The 18,097-nt window shown below is 38.5% G+C and overlaps 1 protein-coding gene across 1 annotated transcript in view; it reads left to right on the top strand.

The window, feature by feature from the left end:
* COL19A1 (collagen type XIX alpha 1 chain) overlaps positions 1-18,097 on the top strand; it is a 363,922-nt gene that overhangs the window by 285,646 nt on the left and 60,179 nt on the right. Inside the window, exons 18-26 of the mRNA XM_036871237.1 lie at positions 4,059-4,121; positions 8,770-8,805; positions 9,717-9,752; positions 9,849-9,902; positions 10,587-10,640; positions 15,648-15,701; positions 16,400-16,489; positions 17,266-17,310; positions 17,417-17,494. Coding sequence (XP_036727132.1) covers positions 4,059-4,121; positions 8,770-8,805; positions 9,717-9,752; positions 9,849-9,902; positions 10,587-10,640; positions 15,648-15,701; positions 16,400-16,489; positions 17,266-17,310; positions 17,417-17,494 — 510 coding nt within the window. The remainder of the gene's footprint in view (positions 1-4,058; positions 4,122-8,769; positions 8,806-9,716; positions 9,753-9,848; positions 9,903-10,586; positions 10,641-15,647; positions 15,702-16,399; positions 16,490-17,265; positions 17,311-17,416; positions 17,495-18,097) is intronic.

Here is an 18,097-nt window from a genome sequence, read left to right as displayed (position 1 = left end):
GGCACTTTTAAAGTATTTAAATGATGATTCATTTCTTGAAACAAAACAGCTGGCCCCGGTTTTGCTATGTTCATTAGGAAACATATGTTACTTAGGAATTCTTAAGACCTCAATGATGAGAAATTTGATTCTGTCAAACAGGTGTATTTCAAACTCTAAAGACCCTTTCTATGGCTCAAAATCTTTTCTAATTGCTTCAGAATCTTAAGTGGAATTAGAAAAAGCCAGTGGCATGACTGTTCCCTCTTCCTGCCCAAAGAAATAACCCAGAAGAGTCTACAGAGAACCTGATATAAATGCCCATAGGAAATGATTTGTAAGAATTCTAATTAAAAGGAGAACGACTCTGCCAGTAAATAATGCATAGGATAAACTCAAAAACATAAGCACCACATTTGCTAGAAGAGTAGAATCACCTCTACCTATACACACTCACTAAGTACCTGGGCTGAATCTATACTTTTGTTCTTAAAATTATAATGCTGCTCATGGGTCACTGTAGTGAGAATTTAAAGCCCCTTCAAGCTGCTCTTTCAGATCTTTGCTTGAACCTGTGGTGGACTCTGGTGGTTCAGAGCTCCGGCTGCACGTTGGAATCCCCCTGAGGGCTTTTAGAAAGTACAAGTGCTCAGGTTCCATCTCCAGAGACTCTGGTGTGGGGCAGAGCCCATGTATATGGTTGATCTGGGGCGGCAGTGGAGTCGGGGGGTGGGAGGTGGTCCATATTGCTATTATTTAAAAGAGCTTCAGGTGATTCTACCTGGCAGCCAGGGTGGAGAACCATTGAGTGCTAAAAAGATCCTGGGCTTTGATATCAAAAGCTGATTGTGCCATTAACAACTCTGTCTCCTTGGGAAAGACACTTTATTTCTCTGAGCATCAAGTTTTCTCATTTGTGAAATGGACACAATTACATCTACACAGAGAATTGATGGCAGGATTGAAATCAAATGAGATGAGATGAACTTGCCCAAAGCACAATACCTGACACATATTAAGCCCTCACTAATGCTTTGCTCTTTCCTATCCATCCACTCCAAACTTTCTTTATTCTCATAAGGTATCGTTTATCTCTTTTTGATATTAATAGTTAGTTGTTACCATCCTTAACACCCGGTCTTGATCATCTTTGCTTCTCCCACCATAATGCTGAGACTCAATTTATCTTGTAGAATAAAAGATTGAACCAGAAGTACAATTTCAACCCATAACTGACTTATTGCTGTATCATACATCACTTCTCAACGCACTGGCTGGCAGAGTAGAATCACAAAACCAGCCTACCATTTGGAACCCTGCCTTCCAGTGAAGCACCAGAACAGATGCAAACAGCAGTAGGATGAACACACAAATCACTCCTAGGTTAGCAGCCAAATCCTGTATCAAGAACACTGGGATACAGGAAGAAACACCAAGGAACACTACCAGCTTTTAATGGTAAATGGCGATGGAGACCATGATATCCAAGTGACCAGTCTACCAGGACTGAAATGACGACCTGAGACTGATGGGATCTGGTGAGGGGATGGATGAAGCTGTGTTTGCAGGTCAGTCGGGGAGAACTGCTCCCTTATAGAGACGGTGGAATAGGTGACAGAATATCTAAGGACTCCTGAGAAATTAGCGGTGTCTTTTAGGGCAGTTGTCAGAGGGAAAAGATGGAGGCTCAACACCACCAGGCCTTTCAAATAGCATCCAAGGTGTCAAATTAAATGACAGCCTTTCCTGAAGCTATGTAAATTTGTCACTTGTCTTTCAGCTCATAGCCACAGTGATAAATCACTGAACACCCATTCTAACTATGAAAAACAACGTACGTGTCTGTGCTTCAGGTGTGAAATGCTTTTGTTTGTAGAGTTTTATGTAAGGGAACTGATCCCTAAGATTTCCTCCAAGCCCGGACACCCCTTTGTACCAATCAGAGGTGGACCAAAGCCTCTGTTGGGTCCTTCCTCTGCATTTCAATGGAGACCTGTATACATTGGTTCAAATACTTAGCAGCTGTGAACATAGTTACTCTTCCTCCAAGTATATTCCCCTCCCCTTACCTTTGGTATTGAGCAGATGTGACTTTTACAGTAATTTCTAGACCCTTTCCTTGATTTCTACATTTACTTTATGCAACCTACTAGGCATAGGTTTTCCTATCACACCTATGCACTGGAGCTTTTAGTACCTATCAAACGGGTAATAGGAAGGTCACCCTGTACAGCCTGACACTTGTACAAGGCCAATTGTTTATTCATTCTTTCAAACCAACAGCAATCATCCCCTTAAATGTCTCCACCAATTTCTTCCTCTTTGTACTATGGATAGAATTCAATATCTGTAGAAAAAAATGGCTTCTCCTACAATATGGTAAGTGCAAAACTGATGGCACATTATATCTTTGGATGGTACACTATAAAGGAAAATACTTGTATTAACAAAATCAAGATTACATTTACAAAATATATTCCACAAATCTAGACACCTCCTTAATAAAAACATGGCTTTGTCTGTCCATTATGTATGACAGGCTCCCTCTTCCTCTAGTCTAAAATCACAAGATACTGATTAGGATAGAAATGTAGAAATAAAACAATGTTTTAGGGCTGTAATAAACTAGTACTTGAAATCCTTTGGGTAGATTGTTGTTTGAGTATTCAAAATAAACGCATAAACATATCCACGCAGGGGACAGGTATAAAGATGTTCATTGCAGCCTTGTTTATAATAGAGAAAAGCTAGAGGCAACCAAATACCCATCGGTAGGGCTTAGATGAACCCCGATACATTAACACAATAGAACGCTATCTGAGGTTTCAATGATTGAGCTAGATCTAAATATATCTATTAATAGAGGATGGATATTAAAAACCACATTGAGTGGGGAAAAAAGTCACAGAATATTATATATAAGATCAAACAACGGCTTCTATAGAATTTGTTTTAAATATCCAAAATAACATATTATTTATGGTTCCACATATGCAGTAAAAGTGCAAAAATATAGACTGAAAACATAAGTACTAAATTCATGACAGTGGCTCTCTCTGGGACAGGAAGAGAGAGAGAATTTGAAACTTCTTCTTCGATTATAAATTTTTTTTCTTTCTTCCATCTTGGGTGTGTGGTCCATGGAGGTTTGACATATTCAACTTTATATGTTTTGTATTTTTTTCAAAATTAAAAAAAAGACAAGATGGGCAAAAAAGGCCTATACTTGGAAATGCAATGGTGAACACTGTTTTGCAAAAATGCTCCTGAGATTGGAAAATAACCAACATTACATAACTTCTAGTGGCTGCATTTAATTTAACAACTGTCTGGTATTCGGGAATGTTGGTTAACACTTAAATGGAAGCACAATGCTGGGACATCCCTGAAGTCTAATTAACGATACGTTTCCTTGCCACAAGTATTATTTCTAAAATTTTATTTTCTCAAAATTCCCTTTATATGTCACATACAAATCCCTTCTCAAGATTTTTGACCAGAACCTCTTAGGCATTTCTAAGTTGCTACTGTCCCCACATCAACAAGAATGCCTTCTTTGTCCATTTAAGTGGTGATATAAGTGCTGGAAACAGTGGAGAGATGCATTTTTCTTCCTGTGACTCCTCACCCCTCCACCTCCCCCAACCTGAAAAAAGAAAGAAGTGTCTGAAATAAAATGAGTCTGGATTATTGTGTCAGTTAAATTATCTCATGTCTTTAAAACCACAAAAATTCTTTTTTTTTTTTTTTTTGCAAAAACAAAATACAGTAGAGCGAAATTATAATTTTTTCCCTCTAAATGTTCTTTCCTTGAAAAATAATTGACTTTGGTTTCACATTAATTTTAAAGATCCTAATGAATATTATGGATTTCTAAAAGACCTAAAGGCATCGTGGAGCACTGACAAACACATTATTATGCGAATAGCCTAACTGGATTCAGAACTTCACATTGCCTCTTGGGGGATAATAGATAATTTCTGTGGTTAGAAAGGGCACAGGCAATGCTCTGACCCTGACAGTCACAACAGGACTCACCTGGCCTCCTGCAAAAACTTTCTTCTGCTTTTTCTTGAAAGGGTGAAATTGGACCACCAGGATTTCCAGGCTCTATTGGCCCTAAAGGTGAAAAAGGAGAATCTGTAAGTATTTTAGCTTTGAGAGCAGAGGAAGAATATCCAAAAGATAGAATTAAAAATATATTTCTTAATCAGCCCCAATCCCATGCACCTTGGTTGCCCCTGCCATAGGGAACAATAGATCAGATATTTGAGCATGTACTCTAGTCAAGGTACTAAGTTTTTTACATGTATTACCTCACTTAGTTCATTTTTTAAAAAATTACCCCCATTCTTCAGATGAGGAAACTGAGGCACAGAGGTTAAGTAACTTCTGTAAGTTCACACAGCTAGGAAGTATTGAAACCATGAATCACTCCTAGGTAGGCGGATTCCAGAACCCAGGGTTTAAAAATCACTAAGCTGCCATGCTATAACTAAACATAATAGCTAAAATGAATAATAAAAGCATCTTTGGGCTTCCCTGGTGGCACAGTGGTTAAGAATCCACCTGCCAATGCAGGGGACATGGGTTCGAGCCCTGGTCCAGAAAGATCCCACATGCCACAGAGCAACTAAGCCCATGCGCCACAACTACTGAGCCTGCGCTCTAGAGCCCGTGAGCCACAACTACTGAAGCCCGCGTGCCACAACTACTGAGCCCGTGCACCTAGAGCCCGTGCTCCGCAACAAGAGAGGCCACTGCAACGAGAGGCCCGTGCACCGCAACGAAGAGTAGCCCCCGCTCGCCGCAACTAGAGAAAGCCCGTGCGCAGCAACGAAGACCCAATGGCAGCCAAAAATAATTAATTTTTTTAAAAATGAAACATCTTTGGCAATGACAGTCATTTTTCAGACAGCTTTAGAATCAGTGCTGTCACTCATGTACCCCGAAGTTCTCCTACTTCAGGAATCATGCTTGCCCTTAGTATTCCATCCAGGCCAGTAACAGCCCTTCCTGGGACTCTCTGGGAAATCTCACGTGTCCCACAAATCCAGCCCGGTGTCTGCTGCCCCGTCCATCTGCCCACTCACTCCTGATACACCACACTTGCGGGCACGTCTTCCACCTCTTACCTACCTCTCTGGGTCCCCACTGTCTCCCCTCCGTGCTGGAACACTGACACTCACCTTCTCCTAATTGCCACGTGACCCATAACAGACCAGTCCCTAAGATTTACTACAGTTCTACTGGGATAGCTGAGACTTGTAGAGCAGAAGAGAGAAATCTGAATGGGTTAGAGCAGTGCTTCTCATACTAAGTGTGAACTTAAATTACCTGAAGATCATTTTGAAATGCTAATCCTAGTTCAGCAGGTCTGGCTGGGGTTTTTTACCGAACCCACGTTCAGCTGCTGACGGCTCATAAGCCAATAATTCGAGAGGCAAATGTCAGTAGAAAGGAAAGATGCTTTAATCAGAAAAGCCAGCCATCTGGGAAGATGGTGGACTTGTGTCAAGAGACCAACTCCAAAGATTCTGCTCAGCCATGACAGTTTTTAGAGGGAAAAATGGGGGAAGAATCTCAGTGAATCATTGAGGCAGGAGGTTGGGTTCTGCATCTTTCTCCATTGCATGCAGACTGGCTGACTCTTTCTTCAGATGTTATCTTGCCCGCGTGATCTGCCTGCAGGATTGCTAAGGGGGCTGTTGGAGGTAGAGGGTTAGTCATTTTTTAACTGCTTAATTCTTCATTCTTACTTCTTTTCATCTACGAAAAGAATCAACAGGTTAGACAAGGCATGGGGTGCATTCAGGAGAGCACAAGTCAGGAGTTAGTTTCAATTGCTTAGTGATCTCATTTTTATATTTAGGTTCTTTTAAGTTTAGAAGGGAACAGAGATGGGCAAACAGGAAAGGGACAAAAGAGCTGCTTTCAGCCTGAGTGGCTGTATTTCTCAAAGTCCCAGGCCATGCTCCTGCTGTGGGTCCCTAGACCATGCTTTGAGTAGCAAGCGCTGGAGGGTGTCACAGTTCCTAAGGGTTTCCCTGTGGTTCTCCATCCTGCCACCAAGACCCAACCCCCTGAGACTACCTTTAGCCCTATCTACCTTACCCAGGAGAAACCAGCTTCTTTTCCTCTCAGTTCTTCTCCTTGTCAGTTCCCTCTTAATCCCTGAATTATCCCACACCCCTTACACATCTTTGCCTGCCTTTCTCCTCACCCCCCAACAGGAAAAAACACAAATTTTACATTATTAGCCAAGCAGTTTAGCTCTTTGTGATCTCAACCTTTCTAATACAGAACAGGATCTGGACTTACCTTTGCATAATAACCAGAAGGCCCAAACAGAAGAATAGTCTTCATCCAAATCCGAATTTGGAGCCTGAATGGTACTTTAAAATGGCAGTTTGTTCCCCGTTATAGGAAATTTAGAACATGACTAGGTTAGACAGCAGAGCTAAAATATCATCTAGTTGAACCCCAGGATTTTATAGATAAGGAAAAAGAGGCTCTAAAATGTCAGTGACTTGCCCCAGATAGTAGCCATTGGAACTAGGATGAAATATCAGGTCTCTAGATAACCAGGCTCCTGATTTTGGTTCTTTTTTCTTTTACAAGCAGTTACTTTAGTCAGTGTGGCTTGACAGAGGTTCTAGATAAGCAATGTGCTATAATCAGAAACAAGCAATTACAAAAACAATGTTACCCATTGCTCACATCTAATTAACTTCATCTCCTATCTTAAAAATCAAATTGATTTTTAGAATTAAGCCTGGAAAGCAAAAATATAAAGCCCTAATCTAATATATAGAAATTATCCAATAATAAGAGACGTAATGATGTTGAATAGATATGGGTCATATTAGTCAGAGTAGGTAGGTTATGCCACGTAACAAATTAGCCCTGAAATATCTATGGTTTTAACCCAAGAAAGGTTTTCTCTTGCTCGGGCTGCCTGCCCAGTGTGGTTGGGAGGAGTGGGTGTCCTGCTGCACACGACCCTCAGTAACCCGTCACCAGGCTGATTAGCACCCAGGAGCTACGCCATCTGATAGAGGCAACCTTCTCAGCCACCACTGCCAGGGAAGCGGGACTGGGGGACGATGAATGGGCTCCTTCAGGGGACATGCATCACTCCTGCACGCATTTCATGGTCAGGACTAGCTGCCTGGCCTCACATGACCGCAGGGAGCTTGGAAACGCCAGGGAGAAGATGGGGGCCCACAGTCCCCAGGCCATGGGACACGAGGCTTGCTCAGTAACCACTCTCCTCCCGATAGTAACCTGAAGGTCAAGTCCCTAAGAGGACCTTTGAGAGCAGCACTACCTACCATAGTGGTTCTCACGCTTGCCCTTGACTTTCACATGCAAAAGAAAATTACTAAAATTACTAAATTACTAAAAATGTATGGTATCCATCTTCTTGTCCATTCACTCCTTTCAAATAATAAATCAATTACATTTCAAATAAAATCAAACAGACTGAGCAAGCAAAGCCTGGAATCGAAGTCAGGCTGCCTGGGTTTAAATCCTCAATGACCTCTTACTGATTATGTGACCTTGGGGAAATGACTTAATTTCTCTGAGCCTCAGATGCCCCCTCTGTAAATGAGTGTACTCATAGTACCTGCCCTGTTGACACAAGAGGTTAACTGTGTTAGCATATATAAAGTGATTAACACAGGTGGAAGTGTTTTATTCAATAAATGTCAGCTATTGTTGTTATACCTGTAAAACTTTAAATTCCCTAATTTAATAAATTTTTGTTCGACACCAATAGTGTACCCCAGAGATGCTGTGATAGTCAAGATGAATTATATCTCTACATTCACAGAGTTTATAGGCAAGATAAACAAGGGAACATATAGTGGGTGAATGCTGTTTTAGGGGAAGTAACTCAGTTACTCAGAAACTTTCTGAGTCTCTTTCCTCATTCCTGAAATGGGACAATATCTCCCTCACAGCCCTGTAGTGAAGGTTAAATGACATCATGATACGTACCTTCAAGAACAGAAGTTAATAAGGGGAAGCCTCCCCATGTGTGTGTGTGTGTGTGTGTGTGTGTGTTAAGGATGGGTTGTGGTGTTAATAACACAGTGACAACAGAGAGAGTGTTACTGGATAAGGGGCATTCCTTCAAAGCTTCTGTCTCTCCCCAGACCTTCATACCTAGACCCAACAAGAACTAGTATCAGTTCCACAGACGTGTACTGTTATTCACCCAGTAATTAACTGCTTCAAGCCATTTTCATTAAAAGAAAAATGAAATTTAGTAAAGTATTTTTAAAATAATGATTTTGCATTTTTAAACACTAATTTAAACTCTGTATTTTTAAGCACCAACTTAAGTAACTGGAAAAATTCAAATGAATGTCCTTCCACTGATCACTCTGGCATCTTCACCTTCATTCTGCCTCTGATTGGATGTGTGTGTGTGTTTGTGTGTGTCTGTGTGTGTGTGTGTGTGTGTGTGAGACCATCTTCTATGTGAACCATGCAAGAGGAAGCTTTGGCCTTGGACAGCATTGTAATTTGTCAACCACTCAGGATTCTCAAAATAACATTGAAATGATTAACTTACTGTTCATTTGGAAATATGAAAGGGTTTTTTAATTCATTTTCATATGGTCCTTCTAAGCTGCATAGGCAGACAATGTGACATTCTGGATCACTGCATGTTTGCAATGGAGTCTGAGTTTGGCCTTCAGGATTTACCCACATCCTGGTTTGGAGAGATTATTTCTACAAGTGTTTATAAATGATTCTGTTTTCCACCCATTTTCCTAGGGGGAACCCTTTACAAAAGGTGAAAAGGGAGATAGAGTAAGTAGATGTTTTATCACTGTCTTGGGTTTTCTACTTCATTGATTTCTTTCTCTCTGATTTCTAGTATGTTTACTTTGGAGTCTAATACATTTGATAAGGTCAGCTCCCTGAGCATTTTACTTTTTCCTCTGTGAATTTTGACTCTTTTATTTTGATAAATGAGAAATTTTAAACCTTGTTAAGTGTTATCATGTGATGACACTTCAACATTGGCTTTGGGTGGTGTATATTTTCTTTAACCCATTACTATTTGTGACTGGACATGAATGTGATGAAAGGTATACACTAAGGATATTTAAAATACAAAATTAATATGTAAGATCCAGATTTTTTCCAAAAATTTTGTTAATGATACAAATTGGATTTCTCAAACAAGAAAGGATTAATGATAAGTCATGGAAAATAAGAAAAGCGAACTCATTATAGCCAATATTGTCCTCTTTTGTGTAACCTTAATTTTTGTGTGTTTTTTTGTTCCATTAAATATACACCTGAAAGTAGAATCTCCATAACATATCAACTTAAACTCTACTCTTTCTTTTTCGCCCTCATCTGCAGTTTTAGTTCGCTGAGATACAAGATGAACGGGCGGCAAATTATAACAATGTCAGCTAAGTAGGGAACTCTGTGACCGCTAATGGATCATGATGGTTAAAGTGTCAAAAGTGACATTGCGGAAAAAACTGTTACAGAGAAGAAAGAAAAATAGGAAATTATTGTTTACGTATTAGCAATAATTATTTTAAATCATATTTTAGAATGAACCCTCCTTGACTTCATCATGTCTTCCATAATTTTCCCCTTTATTGTATGTCAGCTAGTGGGGAAGTAGATGAATTGCAGCATTAGAGATGCTCTTCTCCATCCATATTTAAACATTACACGTATGGTCCTTATTTCATTTACAGGGAGAACCCGGAATAACAGGATCACAGGGAATAAAGGTAATCCCCTGACACCCTTCTCTTGCATCTCCAGCATAATGAGATTGTGAAAAATTAAAGTAACCATTTCACTTTCCTTCCCACCCATATGTTTAGGGCGAGCCTGGAGATCCTAGTCCCCCTGGTGTAATAGGAAGCCCAGGACTAAAGGTATATAAGAAATAACTGAGACGAATGAGGATATTATTTTGAAGTTATAGCCATTTCTGTGTAAAACAAGGAACTCTGATGGAGCACTCATTTTTGTCACAAATGTGCTCAGAGACTTTATCATGTTTCCATGGTGATGTCCCCGATCCCCACACAGGCCGCATTTATTACATACATGGTAACTGTGCCTTATGGATCACAATGGGATTTTTAAGCTCTTTTCAGACCATATTCACAATAGCATCCTAAAAGCTTTAAGAGTAAACCGTGTGAGCCACATCTATGACCCTGAGCTGTGTTCTCAAAGAGAACAGGATTCAGGATTCAATTTCCTAAGCCAAAATTATGCAACCCAGAAGTGTTTGAGTTGCCCATGCAGGACACTACAGGAGCGTCCCAAAGAAGACCAGCTGTTGGGAGGTGCTGGAGAGATCCGTGTGATATGCCCCCACCAGTGGGTAAGGCAAGTTATCCAGGCCTCACCTACTGGTGAGAACAGACTCATTTAAATGACAACATCTTGAAACTATCTTTATAGGCCCAAAGCACATTTCAGTGTTATATAGAGGAGGCTGGATGGTGGAAAGTCGATCTTTCTATAGATAAAGGTCACACCATGTTTTACATATATTCAGGTACAATCTAATTTTTATCAAATTAAAGTACATATCACCTTCTATTTAGGGTCAGCAAGGACCCGCAGGCCCTATGGGACCCAGAGGACCACCAGGAGATACTGTATGTATAGTAGATGCATGTGTCTTTGATATTTGGAAATTAAATTGAGACTAAAACATGTTTTAAAGAACATCAACATCTGTTCGTGTGACTGAGTTATACTACATTTTCCAAAGGCATGGGTCATCTCTACCAATAAAACTGAGCACACCTAATGTCAGGGGCTATTGAGAACATTAGTATCTTCATATAGTCCTACGAGGTCCTTTTGAATATTAGCCTAACGAATCAGTCTTTGAAACCCAAGTTAGCATTTCCATTATACATCATTATACATGGCTTTTGGTTCAATTCTCCATCCGAGTAAGATACTTCCAAAGCTTCTGTTGTTGTATTCTTGCAACATTCTCCAAAAAGGGCAAGTCTTTTGGCTGAAAATACTTATATAATGCAATTGGAGAAAGGTCCTCAGGTTGCATTAAATCTAGCTTTACTGGGCTCACAACTCTCTCTCTCTCTTTCTCTCTCACACACACACACACACACAAACACACACCCTCACACCGTTTAAATGTACTTTTTTCTTTTTTTAATTGAAGTAGTTGATTTACAATATTATATTAGTTTCAGGTGTACATTATGGTAATTCAATATTTTTATAGATTATATACCATTTAAAGTTTTTACAAAATAATGGCTATTTTTCCTGTGTTGTACAATGTATCCTACTTGCTTATTTATTCTATACACAGTAGTTTGCACTTCTTAATTCCCTTACCCCTATCTCCTCCCCGCTTCCCTTTCCCCCACTGGTAACCACTAGTTTGTTTTCTATATCTGTGTGTCTGTTATATATTGTTATATTCAATCATTTGTTTTATTTTTTAGATTCCACATATATGTGATAACATACAATATTTGTCTTTCTCCATCTGTCATATTTCATAAAACACAGTACCCTCTAGGTCCATCCACACTGTTGCAAATGGCAGAATTTCATTCCTTCTTATGGCTGAGTAGCATTCCATTGTGTATGTATATGACATCTTCTTTATCCATTCATCTATTGATGGACACTTAGGTTGCTTCCATATCTTGGCAACTATAAATAATGCTGCTAGGAACATTGGGGTTCATGTATCTTTTTGAATTACTGTTTTCATTTCCTTTGAATATATAACCAAGCATGGGATTGCTGGATCACTAGGTAACTCTATTTTTAGTTTTTGAGGAACCTCCATAATGATTTCTCTAGTGGCTGCAACAATTTACATTCCCACCAACAGTGCACTAGGGTTCCTTTTTTGCCACATCCTTTCCAACACTTGTTATTTGTAGAATTTTTGATGATAGCCATTCCGACAGGTGTGAGGTGATACCTCATTGTGGTTTCGATTTGCATTTCCCTGATGATTAACGATGTTGAGCATCCTTTCATGTGCTTGTTGGCCATCTGTATGTCTTTGGAAAAATGTCTATTCAGGTCTTCTGCCCATTTCTTAAATCAGGTTGTTTGTTTTTCTTAATATTGAGTTTTATGAGCTGTTTATATGTTTTTGATATTAATTCTTTATCAGTCATATCATTTGCAAATATTTCCTCCTATTCAGTAGATTGTCTTTTCATTTTGTCAATGGTTTCCCTTGCTGTGCAAAAGCTTTTAAGTTTAATTAGGCCCCATTTGTTTATTTTTGCTTTTGTTCCCTTTGCCTTAGGAAACAGATCCAAATATATTGCTACAGTTTATGTCAAAGAGTGTTCTGCCTATTTTTTCTTTAGGAGTTTTATGGTTTCAGGTCATACCTTTAGGTCTTTAATTCAGTTTGAGTTTATTTTTGTATATGGTGTGAGAAAATGTTCTAACTTATTGTTTTTCATGTAGCTGTCTAGTTTTCCCAGCACCACTTATTGAAGAGATTGTCTTTTCTCCACTGTATATTCTTGCTTTCTTTGCCATAGGTTAATTGACCGATAATTGGTTTATTTCTGAGCTATCTATTCGGTTCCATTGAGCTATGTGTCTGTTTTTGTGCCATTACCATACTGTTTTGATTACTGTAGCTTTGTAATATAATCTGAAGTCAGAGAGTGTGATATCTCCAGCTTTGTTCTTTTTTCTCAAGATTGCTTTGGCAATGTGATGTCTTTTGTGGTCCCATATAAATTTTAGGATTATTTATCCTAGTTCTGTGAAAAATGTCTTGGGCAATGCATTAAATCTTTAGATTGCTTTGGGTTGTATGGACATTTTAACAGTATTAATCCTTTCAATCCATGAACACAGGGTATCTTTCCATTTCTTTATATCTTCTTCAATTTCCTTCATCAGTGTTTTATAGTTTTTAGACTATAGATTTTTCACCTTGTTGGTTAAGTTTATTCCTAGGTATTTTATTCTTTTTCATTTAATTTTATATGGGATTATTTTTTTGCTTTCTCTTTTGGATAGTTTCATTATTAGTGTATAGGAAAGCAACAGATTTCTGTATATTAATCTCATACCCTGCAACTTTACTGAATTCACTTATTACATCTAATAGTTTTTTGTTGGAGACTTTACAGCTTTCTATATATAGTATCATGGAATCTGCAAATAGTGACAGTTTTACTTCTTTCCTTCCAATTTGGATGCCTTTTATTTCTTTCTCTTATCTGGTTGCTGTGGCTAGGACTTCCAATACTATGTTAAATAGAACTGGTGAGAGTGGGCATACACATTTTCTTCCTGATTTTAGAGGAAAGGCTTTCAGCTTTTTACCACTGAGTATGATGTTAGCTTTGAGTTTGTCATAAATGGTGTTTATGATGTTGAGATATGTTCCCTCTGTACCAACTTGGATGAGCATTTATCATGAGTGGATGTTTAAGTTTGTGAAGTGCTTTTTCTGCATGTTTTGACATTATCATAATTTTTACCCCTCCTTTTGTAAACGTGGTGCATCACATAGATTGATTTGCAGATATTGAACCATCCTTACCTCCCTGGAATAAATACCACTTGATTGTGGTGTATGATCCCTTTTATAAATTCTTGAATTCGGTTTGCTAACATTTTGTTGAGGATTTTTGCATCTATATTCATCAGAGATATTGGCCTGTAATTTTCTTTTTTTGTAATGTCTTTGTCTGGTTTTGGTATCAGAGTAATGGTGGTCCTATAGAATGAATTCGGGAGTGTTCCCTTCTCTTCAACTTTTTGGAATAGTTTGAGGAGGAAAGGCATTAGCTCTTCATTATATGTTTGGTAGAATTCACCTGTGAAGCTCTCCAGTCCTGGACTTTTGCTTGCTGTAGGTTTTTGTTTAATTGTAAATTTAATTTCACTACTAGTCACCAGCCTGTTCAGATTGTCTATTACTTTCTGATTCAGTGTTGGAAGGTTTTATGTTTCTAGAAATTTGTCCACTTCTTCTACGTTGTCCAATTTTTTGGCATATAACTGTAGTATTCTTTTATGATTTTTTGTATCTCTGTGGTAATGGTTGTCATTTTTCCTCTTTCATCTCTTATTTGGTTTATGTGTGTCCTCTCTCTTTTTTTCTTGATGAGCTCTCACTAAAGGCTTATCAATTTTGTTTATCTTTTCAAAAAACATAGCTCTTTGTTTCATTGATCTTATCTATTGTTTGGGGGTTTTGAGGTCTTCATTTTATTTAATATTTCCTCTGTGATCTTTGTCATTTCCTTCCTTCTTCAGACTTTCAGTTTTGTTTGTTCTTCTTTTTCTAATTCCTTTACATGGGAGGGTAGGTTGTTTGTTTGAGATTTTTTCTTGTTTGTTGAGTTAGGCCTATACCACCATAAACTTAGAACTGCTTTTGCTGTATCCCATAGATATTGGAAAGTTGTGTTTCCATTTTCATTTGTCTTGAGGTGTTTTCTCATTTCCTCTTGATTTCTTCATTTACACATTGGTTTTTTTAGTAACATGTTGTTTAGTCTCCACAATTTTGTGTTTATCCCATTTTATTTCCTGTAATTGATTTCTAGTTTCATACCATTTTGGTTGGAAAAAAATGCTTGATATAATTTCTGTTCTCTTATATTTGTTGAGACTTGTTTTGTGGCCTAGGATGTGATCTATCTTGGAGAACATTCCATGTGCACTTGAAAAGAATGTGTATTCTTCTGTTTTTCTTTTTTTTTTTTTTTTTATTCTTCTGTTTTTTGATTGAATAAATGCACTTTCCTATCCATTCCCCCATGTCAGCTTTGTGTTCCTTGGACAATCTCCCTAGCCTTCTGACATCTTGGAAGCCAAAACCTCACTATGAATCCTCACTTGAGCAAAATGAGAAAAATGCTTGACCATCACTTCTTGACACTGATCTCTATCTGGCCATGATTTGAGTACCCTCCATGCAACTGTTAGAATCTCTCCTTTTCCCATCACCTTGGGAGCAGCCCCATGACATCTTGCTCTGTTCTCCATGCTCCCTGACTGAGCCTCCAGGGGTTCATCTTTCAGCACGTTTGGTCACTTGGTACTTTGAACATTCAGTTCATGAAGCAAATCTTTTTGTTGCACCCCCAAGCCATTTAGTGACCCATTGCAGGTGTACCTAATGGAGAGATCTTACAAAAAGAAACAAAATGCTGGTGGCACAGGTGGAGCCACAAGATGCCCAAGAAATGACGTTAAGTGATAGACGTCATTAAGTGACGTTAAGTGGCTAGAGATAAAATAGAGAATAAAATAAAAGAGCCTTTCTTGCCAAATCATAGTAAAAGCATATTTTCTATTTACCCCATTGTCTTTCTGAGCCATAGTGTGATGCCACCAACAGCCATTCTTCCATGCCTTTTGGCAGTAATATGGATGGGGCATTTAGTTCAGGTCTCCCTTATTTAGTTTCTTCCTCATTACATTCAGGTTACCTCACTTGAAACAACAAGCCACATATTTTCATTAAGGTTTTTCTCTCTCCAGCAGACCAAAATCAACATATTCCCATGTAGTTTACAGGTTAAAATTCTGTTCTCCTGACAAAGACAGACAAAGATAGAAATGTTATTACAATAAGAGATTTTCTAATTGCTCTCTCCCTTTTATTCTGAATTTTCTAGGGATTGCCAGGAGAACACGGTATCCCAGGAAAACAAGGCATTAAGGGAGAAAAGGTATAGCTTCCGTTTCACTCACTTTGTATATTAAGTAGCTGGGTAGGAGGAAGAGACAGAGGGTCATAAGGACACTGAGGGAGTGAAAGGACAGGACAGGGCAGCTGGGATTGTGCAGGGGATAGACATTCACATAAACTATGGCATGAGTGGCATCCCTGGACACTGTGGCAGCCCGGGTTCCGGCACCGAAAATGCAATGTGACAAAATGAACTGCCTTAGAGATGAAGATCTCAGGACTCAAAAAACCTGTTTCAGGCTCAGCTCACAACTCAGGTATAGACCTAAGAAGTCTCAGTCTCTCAGGACCTGTTTCTTGATGTCTACATGGAAATAGTATTTTAGTACTGAACCATTACTTGGGAATAACTTAAAGAAAACGTAAAGGTCATCTAAAGAACTATGTGAATAGATTTGTATATTTTTCGCATATCTATTTATACACGTACATACATTTCATGATACTGTAAACCTACTGTAACATAGCTTACCGCAAGATCTAGGTGCACTTAAGGTAACAGAACAGTGTCCGTGTGGATTGGACGCTCAGTACATATCGTGGAATGAGTGAGTGAATGGGTGAGAGAATGCAGTGTGACTGACTATGATGACAACTTAATACTATGGAAACTGCTGCCTCTACACGTCCCACCATGAACCTGAGTGATGAAGTGAGAATCTTACCTTGTTTCCTCAGGGAGACCCAGGTGGGATGATAGGCCCTCCTGGACTTCCAGGTCCAAAAGGTGAGGCTGGTCTTCCAGGAAAAAGCCTGCCAGGGGAACCAGTAAGTACCAATCCTTTTACTAATATTTCCTTTGAAAGTTGATTAATTACTGTTTGTGTGTTCCCAGTTTCAGATCACAGGCATAGGAATGTTTAGGTCTGCAGAAAAAGAAGTATTCATCTTATTCTTTAGATCAGAGGTCTAATCTTTTTGGAAATTTGATGCAAGCAAAGGGCTCTCATCTGAAGAAAATGCACATACACGCACCATTTTTCATACAATTTTGGGAGATTCATAGGCGCCCCTGAAGCTTCTGCAGGTACTATTTAGGGATCTGTGAAGCCTAGTAAGGTATGCTAGTTTTAAACCATAAACCTTCCTTGGACAATATCTTAAAACAGAAGAACTGCCTGAAATTTCCCTTCTAGAGGTTCTGCATATATAGCCATAGGTGGTCATCTTTAAAAAATGTCCTTGTGGCCTGGGCTAATCCCAGGACATAGAAAACTGGATAGCTGGAAAATCCAACCCATATGCCTCTTTCATCTGCCTTTTTTTCTCATCCCCTTTGACCTTTTATATGAATAGTAATAAATAGTTCTCAATATCAGATGCCTCATTTTAAAGATGAAAACATCTCATATTTTAAAGTAGCTATACAAAATCTATAGCCTAGTGAAATTTGTGTTCCCTCTTCCTTACTGTTTTACAGAAAAGGTTTATTCAAAAAAGATGAAGAGCAATGAAATATTTTTGAGTTATGACTTCTAAGATGTAATTAAACTTTTTAGGAAAAGAAATGTATTCACTTCCTTTTCTCTTCTTTTTTCTTTTAGGGATCAGATGGAAATCCTGGAGCACCTGGTCCGCGAGGGCCAAAGGTAAAAATATCATAGATAATTTTTAAAGAATTAATAACTAACGAAATATAACTGGAAAATCCATGTCCCTTGAGCCTCACACTAACAGAAACATCTAATTGCACAGGGAGAAAGAGGGCTGCCAGGTATCCACGGCTCCCCAGGTGACAAAGGCCCCCCAGGGATAGGAATTCCTGGCCGAACTGTAAGTGAAATTCGATCAAGTTTTTGAAACCCTGTTGACCCAATGTTGTGAAATAAAATCCAGCAACAACTTGAATATGGAGAAAAGAGTGAAATGGTCAGAGGAGATACAGAAAATGCTAGTCAGAGAGCAAGAATTAATGGGCATTGTGGTTATATCCTAAGCACAGAAGGTACCCACTGCTTATTGACTTACAGAAGCTAATCACACATACACTGATTTTGAATTAGAAGAAGTTATTTAACACTTTATTCCTCCATTCTATACATTTAAAAGTACAAATGAGTGTAAGATTATGAGAATGCCCAATATTAGGTTATTATATATTACTGTTTGTTTTTAATTAGAATAAAATGAAAAGTTACTTTTAAAGTGAATGGAGTGCCTGTAAATGAGATGATATCAAAAATCTCTATGTAATATCTTAGAGAAGAGAGAATAGAGATAGTTTTTGATAGTTAAGACAAATAATAGAAAGTTTTTTGACGTGTTTTAGCTATAAGGGTAATAATGATAATAATGACCATTGTATGCGTACTTGTGGACTAAATAGCAGTAAGAGATAAAACTTTTCATTTACTATGAAAAAAAGATAAAAGATTT

The sequence above is a fragment of the Balaenoptera musculus genome, chromosome 12 (genome assembly GCF_009873245.2).
Source record: "Balaenoptera musculus isolate JJ_BM4_2016_0621 chromosome 12, mBalMus1.pri.v3, whole genome shotgun sequence".
Taxonomy (NCBI): Eukaryota; Metazoa; Chordata; class Mammalia; order Artiodactyla; family Balaenopteridae; genus Balaenoptera; species Balaenoptera musculus.
The sequence above is the reverse complement of the archived record's forward strand: the minus strand, read 5'-3'. Positions and strand labels throughout refer to the sequence as shown.